Source organism: Microtus pennsylvanicus, chromosome 15 (genome assembly GCF_037038515.1).
Source record: "Microtus pennsylvanicus isolate mMicPen1 chromosome 15, mMicPen1.hap1, whole genome shotgun sequence".
In the NCBI taxonomy this organism is placed as follows: domain Eukaryota; kingdom Metazoa; phylum Chordata; class Mammalia; order Rodentia; family Cricetidae; genus Microtus; species Microtus pennsylvanicus.
In genome coordinates, this window is record NC_134593.1 from 3,300,664 (window position 1) to 3,307,500 (window position 6,837).

The 6,837-nt window shown below is 40.4% G+C and overlaps 1 protein-coding gene across 3 annotated transcripts in view; it reads right to left on the reverse strand.

Moving 5' to 3' along the window:
- Positions 1-89: 89 nt before the first annotated feature.
- Ap3m1 (adaptor related protein complex 3 subunit mu 1) overlaps positions 90-6,837 on the reverse strand; it is a 17,899-nt gene continuing 11,151 nt past the window's right edge. For 2 of the 3 annotated variants that reach the window (XM_075949131.1, XM_075949133.1), the window contains 6 exons: positions 6,281-6,418; positions 5,572-5,657; positions 4,643-4,776; positions 3,638-3,845; positions 2,419-2,563; positions 90-2,029 (listed from right to left, as the gene is read on the reverse strand). In XM_075949131.1, coding sequence (XP_075805246.1) covers positions 1,929-2,029; positions 2,419-2,563; positions 3,638-3,845; positions 4,643-4,776; positions 5,572-5,657; positions 6,281-6,418 — 812 coding nt within the window. In that variant the 3' untranslated portion in view covers positions 90-1,928. The remainder of the gene's footprint in view (positions 2,030-2,418; positions 2,564-3,637; positions 3,846-4,642; positions 4,777-5,571; positions 5,658-6,280; positions 6,419-6,837) is intronic. The other variant, XM_075949132.1, reaches the window with a different exon arrangement.

A 6,837-nucleotide genomic window follows, 5' to 3' on the forward strand; every position in this document is an offset into this window, starting at 1 on the left:
TACAGAAGGAACTGATCCCATGCAGCTGGCTCTAACTCAGCCTGGATATGAGAATGTTCCATCAACAAACAAACTTAAAAAAAAATCAGTTTGTTGCGTTCATATTTTTATTGACATTATAGCCAGAGCTACGAAAAGGACTTACTGGGCTCTATCAAATTAATAAGTACAACAATTTAACTGTAAAGGAACATAGTCTGCTTGGCTGTTTTAGCAGAAATTATTAGAGACAAGGGACTCTTGGTATATGTTCCACTTTGAAAGACAAGACTGCACAGGAGGAATGTTGGACAGTCTAGGTATTGATGGTGAGACAATGGATTGCGAAGAAATTCAACTGTCACAATTGTTTTTTGAGGTAAAAGACAAGATATTTAAATTAGAGCTAGATAACCAATCTTAGTGAAAGCGATTAGATATTTTGCATTTTGACTTAAAGCTGCCAATCTAAGATTGGTTACTCAAGTAATTTCTATTTGAAGCTGCAAAAGCTGGCCTTTCTTATTAGATGAGGGCAACAGTAACCGTGCTACTGTATCACCAGCACTCCAACAGGGACTGTAAGAGAGAGATGGAAGAAAATAATGGTCCACAGGATAAGAAAACTAAGTCTAAAGAAAATCAAGGGGAAATAGGAAGAGCAACACTTATATCTTAACTTTCAGCCTTCCTCCATTTTCATGTCTAATGAGGCAAAATCACTGCATAAAGGATTTCCAAGCAAATGATGTAGAATGGAATGAGTTATAGACGACTTTCCCAGTGTTACAATCAATTGGTATAAATCATGACTAAGAATGTTTGTCCTTCAGTAATGCTCTTCGTGTACACAGTACAACAAAGACACTTAAGTGCTTCAGTCGCATTTTGACAAGGTGGGAAGTTTAGGAAAGGTGCCTATCACAATGGCCTCAGGACATACGAACTATGAAAAGGAGCTCCTCCAAATACAGGGCATACAGGTAAATCCAACCATTTAAGCACAGAAAGACAAAAGACTGAAAAGAGAAAGAACTACAGTAGTAGTGAAGCAGATACGGTTTTCTGCTGAACTAGGACATGAGACTTTCAGGCTAACTAGGTTACAGTGGCATTAGATAAAGCTTTACTGAAACATGGAAATGGCAAGGTTTTGCTTAATTTTCTCTTTTACTACTTTAATTTGTTTAAAAGCACACTTGTGCCTGCAATAACTTCCTATAAGCAGCAGTAGTGTTCCCTTTTATTATCTTAATAAAGTATTTGCCCCTTTGATGCAAATGATGTTGACTGTGCTATCTAGCAGCTGATGGTGTATCTACTGCAGCAAGGTCCTTGTAAATCAAAATCTGAGCTTTACATAAAAATCTTATTTATAAAAAATAGAATACCAAGTACAGTGAGAATGGAGCACGGAGCCATGTGAAAGTGGCTTTTGCTACAGTGCTTGCTTAATGGCACAAGTGAAAAGCTGAGTAAGGCAAACACTTGAAGAGGCAGTTTTCTGTAAACTTCTTGGGGTGGGGGAATCTCCTTTCGAGGGACAGACACTGATTTGAGATGGCTGAGATCAGAAGGTGTGAAGTTTGGCTGCACCCGACACACACCAGTTCCTGCTGGTGGATGAGACCATATCACTGGCTTTAGGAGAGAGGCTATCGCTGCAGCCCTCTGTCTTTACTGTTAAAATGTGCAGCATTCAGCTGGTAGCCCCCTTGGAAGAAATCTAAATCTTTTCTTAAGTGAAAAGATACAAAATAAGCTAAGTCTTTAGAAAACTTTCCTTAGCTTAAAGCTCCTTAAGAACCCTACATTGATACTAAGCAACTCTGTTAGCAGTGTAGCCTGACACAAATGCTTTATATGTATTCCCACCCACTCGGTACCTAATAGTAATAAATTGTAATTACACTTGAAAAACAAACATCTTGAGGAATTTTGGCCTCTTCTCATGTCCTCACTTGAAACTTCCCAGCTTTTGTGACATATTTGACTCCTTTAAATGGCTTATATTTCTCCCCATACATGTCCAAGCGGTTCACTTTTAAGCCTGTGCCAAAAAGAATGAAACAAATCATTACTATCCCAGTAATAATACAGGACTTCTTTAGCAGTGAACACTGACCCCTAGATGTGATACTGGACAGTATTCATCATTTTGGAAACAATGCCCTTTTTCTATCACCCATGCATTATACTCTGGCCAGAAAAATGCTTGTGAATCTAGCTAATTCTACTTTCTGTGAAGACGAAGGACTGCTTCTCTGGGGCATATGTGACAGAAGACTGAAATAAGCCGTCTTCCCAAATTGTGGTGCCTGGAGGCTAGCACCACAGCAGGTAAACTGGAGTTGCTGCTCTTCCTAGGGTAGAACTGTCAGAACTCTTCCAAACTCCTGGTTCCAGTTTCTCCTAGCCACACAGCAAACTTGGCTTTACCTGAAATAGCAAGCTGCTGGATCTTGAACTGTATGTTGAGGCTGGGGTTCTCTTCTGGCTTGGGAGCTCCTGACTGCAAATTTACCAGTCCTTTAAGACTTGGGAGCTTCTGTGGAGCAATTTTCCCCACATCCCATACTAGTACCTTAAGAAGACAAGAGGAAAAAAAAATCTTAACCACGTCTTAAAGACATGCTCAGAGGTTAACAGACGCCGTAAGCTTCTACACAAAATAAAGCAGTGTCTTAGAAAACAGAAGAAACCCGGAATAGACAACTGACTTACGTTACTATCATTAAACTTTCAGCCACAGGCTCCTTTGTTAAGTGAAGTTACCTGTGTGGAAACTGAGTAACAGATAAAAGCATGGCTGTGGTTGGAGTGGAGGCCCAAGGATGTGGAACTCCTCTGCTTAGACTTACATGATCCCTGGGAAGATCCCTGAATTCTTAATGTTAGATGTTCATTTTTAAGTTTTTACTTTTATTTATATGTACATGTGTGTCTATATGGGGTTGCACATGTGAACACAGAGTCCACAGAGACCAGAAGAGGGCGTGGGATCCCCTGGAGCAGGTTACAGGCAGTTGTGTAGGTCCAGTGTGGTTGCTGGGAACCATATTTGCGTGTTCTACAATAGCAGTTTATGTTCTTAGACACTGAGCCATCTCCCCAGCCCAAGGTTAGATCTTCTAATGCTTTGTGTGGTGGCACACACCTTTATTTCAGCACTCAGAAGGCAGAGGCAGGTGGATGCCTATGAGTCCAGGTCAGCGTGGTTTACATAGTGAAGTCCTACAATGAGAGAGGAAAAAACAAAAACAAAAAACCAGAAAACAAAAATCAAGACAAAACAACCACCCAAAAAATGCTCTACGAAATTATGCAAAATTACACTTTCTCAGCTATGTGTGGTAGCACATGCTTTTAATGTAGAACTCTTGAGTTCTAGGCCAGCCTGGGCTATATAGTAATATTCCTCCATCTCAAACAAAACAAACAAAACACCTCATTTATCAAGCACTCATTTTTTGTTGAAAACTTACCACATTTTGCTATGGAAGCAAAGCAGCTGAGAGAAAATCATCTTTTACTGTCCTCTGAAAACCTTTAGCTAGAGGCAAGGTAAGTACACTGCTTTCCTTCTGCTACGCCCTCCACACCCCACCACAAACAGATCGCAGAATACTTGCTCACTCTTGACTTGAAGTGGCTGTACCTTGGTTACTGGATCAAATGTATAGCTGCCTTGTGTTGGTGTCAGGTTCATGTTCAGCACAACTTTTGGCATGTGAACAGTCACTGTGATTCCTTCAATAGTTTTTCCCATATTCTGTTTTGGTCCAATTGTTACATCAAATCTGCCACAAGAGCTGTTTTCCTTAAAACTGATACTGTGTTTCACATACACTGGTATTGCCACTAGACTGAAAGAGACATAGAGAAACATACAAAAGTACTTATGTACAGGTATGTACACAATGGAAGGTACAGGACAACTCCAGAGGTAGTATGTGTTCCATGCTGTCTGTAACTGTGCCACAGGGCCATATGCCCTAGCAGAATGCAGCCTCTGCCCTGGGGTTGTTGAGGACAGCACAGTGTTCTTTACCAGTGTGCTAGGACTGTATGCATTGATAACTAACACATAAGTCAAAGCAGAAATCTGGTTTAAATACAGTATAAACAACTGGGGGGGGGGGCAGCGCACATGAGCCCATTAAAAGAAAAGTGCTAAGAAATAATTTCTCAGAAAAAACTTTCAGTTTTGTTACCCAAATGCTTTCTGATATTCTAAAGGGACAAGTTAGCTACAGCTGACAACGTTAAACTGTTTAAAACTCAATAATCCCAGCACTTAGGAGGCTGAGGCAGAGGATCCAGAGTTTGAGGTCCTAGCCCCAAACTCAATGTGAAGCAGGTAGCGGAGGGTTATCTTAGGGTGTGGATGTCTTCTTAGTTTACAGACCATGGCAGGATTAAGGCACCAAAGTCATGGTTTGCCAAGAACATGCATAATCCAAAGGGTTGTTTTTAGCTACAGATTTTAACCTCTCCCTCACTATTACCCTTTTAGGTCCAGAAACACTGTTTCAGGTATATATTATCACCAGTTCTCACTAGGTCTCCAGGTGAGCCATGATAAACTCAAGAACTAAACTATAAAAATGAAACAAGAGCAGGGCGTTCTATTCAAATCGCTGGACTATGATGGCAAATTTACTTCTGTGAGCTGACACGGTATGATATGAGTCGGAAATTCCCATCTGGAGGAATAAATGACAAAACTCTTTCTGATTCCCAACGTTTGAACCGGATGCACGGGTGGAAGCTGACATCATCTAGAAGTCTTGGGTTCTGTCAGGAAAAGAAAAAGCCATATGTACAGAGTATAAGAAGAATGACAACAGTATTTACATATTATGATAAGTTAATATGTTCCCTAAGTCATAAAAGCAGTATAAAAATTTATTATGATAATATCAAAATAGTTTATATACATTACTTGAACTTTATAAACCATGGGGAGAAAAAGCAAGTAGCATTATCTACATTGCACAGATGAAAACTGAAGTGAAGAAAGTAGAGAAATGGTACCCGAGACAGAACCAGAACACATTTCTCCTAGAGCAGTGTGTCATGCTAAATCTATATGATGCAAAATATTAATGCTCCTTTACATAAGCAGAGTAAATATCTGGTAAAAATGACAGTGGAGATCCAAAAGCTAGACAGCAAATCCTGAGCCACTTCTAGCACACTCAAGATAAAGACCTCCCTTTGACCTTTCCATAAAGGCCATGTTCAGTGTGTCAGCTCCTGTCTGCAAAGATGAGGTAGGAATCTTTGGAGATAGCCCTCTGTAACCTAATATAAACTCCAGGGCCGGGGAGATGGCTTAACAGGTGAAGGTGCTTGCTGAGGACCTGAGTTTGATTCTTAGGATCCACATGGTGGAAGGGGAAAATAAATTCCTCCAAGTTGTCCTCTGATCTCCACATGTTTGCCCTGGTAAATACAAGCCAACTCAAGCACACACACAAATACGAAATCAACAAACTTCAGCTACAATCTTCCCTCAGGAACTATCACATCACTTAGTACTTCAAATGTACTAGGCATGTAAGGGACTACAGAGCAGATCAAACTTACCATGAAAGAGAGTGAGAGATCGGGCATTCCAGAGAGCTTAATGCAAGCATCAATGACCCCCTGAATTTCTGCGAAGACTGTAGATCCTAGAGAAGGAAATGAAAGCTGATAACCTGCATTTCTCACTGGCTCCATCTAACTGGCGAGAGTCTAATTCTAAGGAGTTAAAAGAAATTCTTTAGAGAGTCAAGATTATTTGGACCAACGTTTAAAATATTTTAATAGAATTTAAAAATGAAGCAGTTTCCTCATGAAATAGACTAAGCTTTAGGCTACTTTTTAAGGAAGAGGGGTCATGATTTATTATTTTGTATGCCTGAAGGCTATAATGGAAAGAAGACAAGGTAATAAAGGGTTTCTCTGTAGCTTTCTCAGGCAGACCCACCTGCCTCTGCCTCCTGAGTGTTAAAAGCCACCAGAAGAAGCCTTTGGCTGAAGCACTGTACACGTAGCAGGGAGCAGCAGAGGGACCACAGCTACGTGACACCTGTCTGATGAGAAAGCTGCAAGAGGGACTCACAAATACCTGGCACCACCTCAGTCAGTGGTTATGATAATTACAATGTAACCTTTGGGCAGAATAAATAGATTTATATATCGTTAGAATAATTTTCTGCTTAAAATCACCCTGCCGAGGGATTTCAGTTTTCAGTTCAACTTGTGTCAACTGAATTGTTTCTTCCCCAGAGGACCAGATGCACATAATTACCTGATTTATCTATAATTGCATCTATTTCTTCAACTACATCAAAATAGGCTTCATTGTTTGTATACTTTACTCCTGCTCGACGCCATGGGATGTTGGATAGCTGTCCTGTGGGGAGTGTGTCCCCAACATTACTACTGCCTAGAAATTAGAAAAGAAAGCAAAGTGTGATGTGTGTCATAGTCATCAGAAAACGATGGAAAAAGGATGCTTTAGCGTCTGCTTTGCATTTGGATTTTCCTACACTGCAGTTGAGGACTCTAGAACTGCTGAAGATATATTCCATGCAAGAGGATAGAGATGGGCCATATTCTGTCTACCTGTAAGACCAAGATAAATGCATTCACTCATCTTTTGCTTTCTCTGTGTAGCAGTAACCCAAGCTAATTCTATGGCTCAACAACAGAATCTTGTACTGCTGTCAGCAATGAAAAAGAGGCTTGGCTGCTGAACAACCTAGTGGGAAGAAGTCTTCACTAAGAATACACAGTTCTTTGGTATTCAGAGAAATTCTACATGAGATGCTGCCATGTTGGTCTCTGTGGAGTAACTAGATGAAG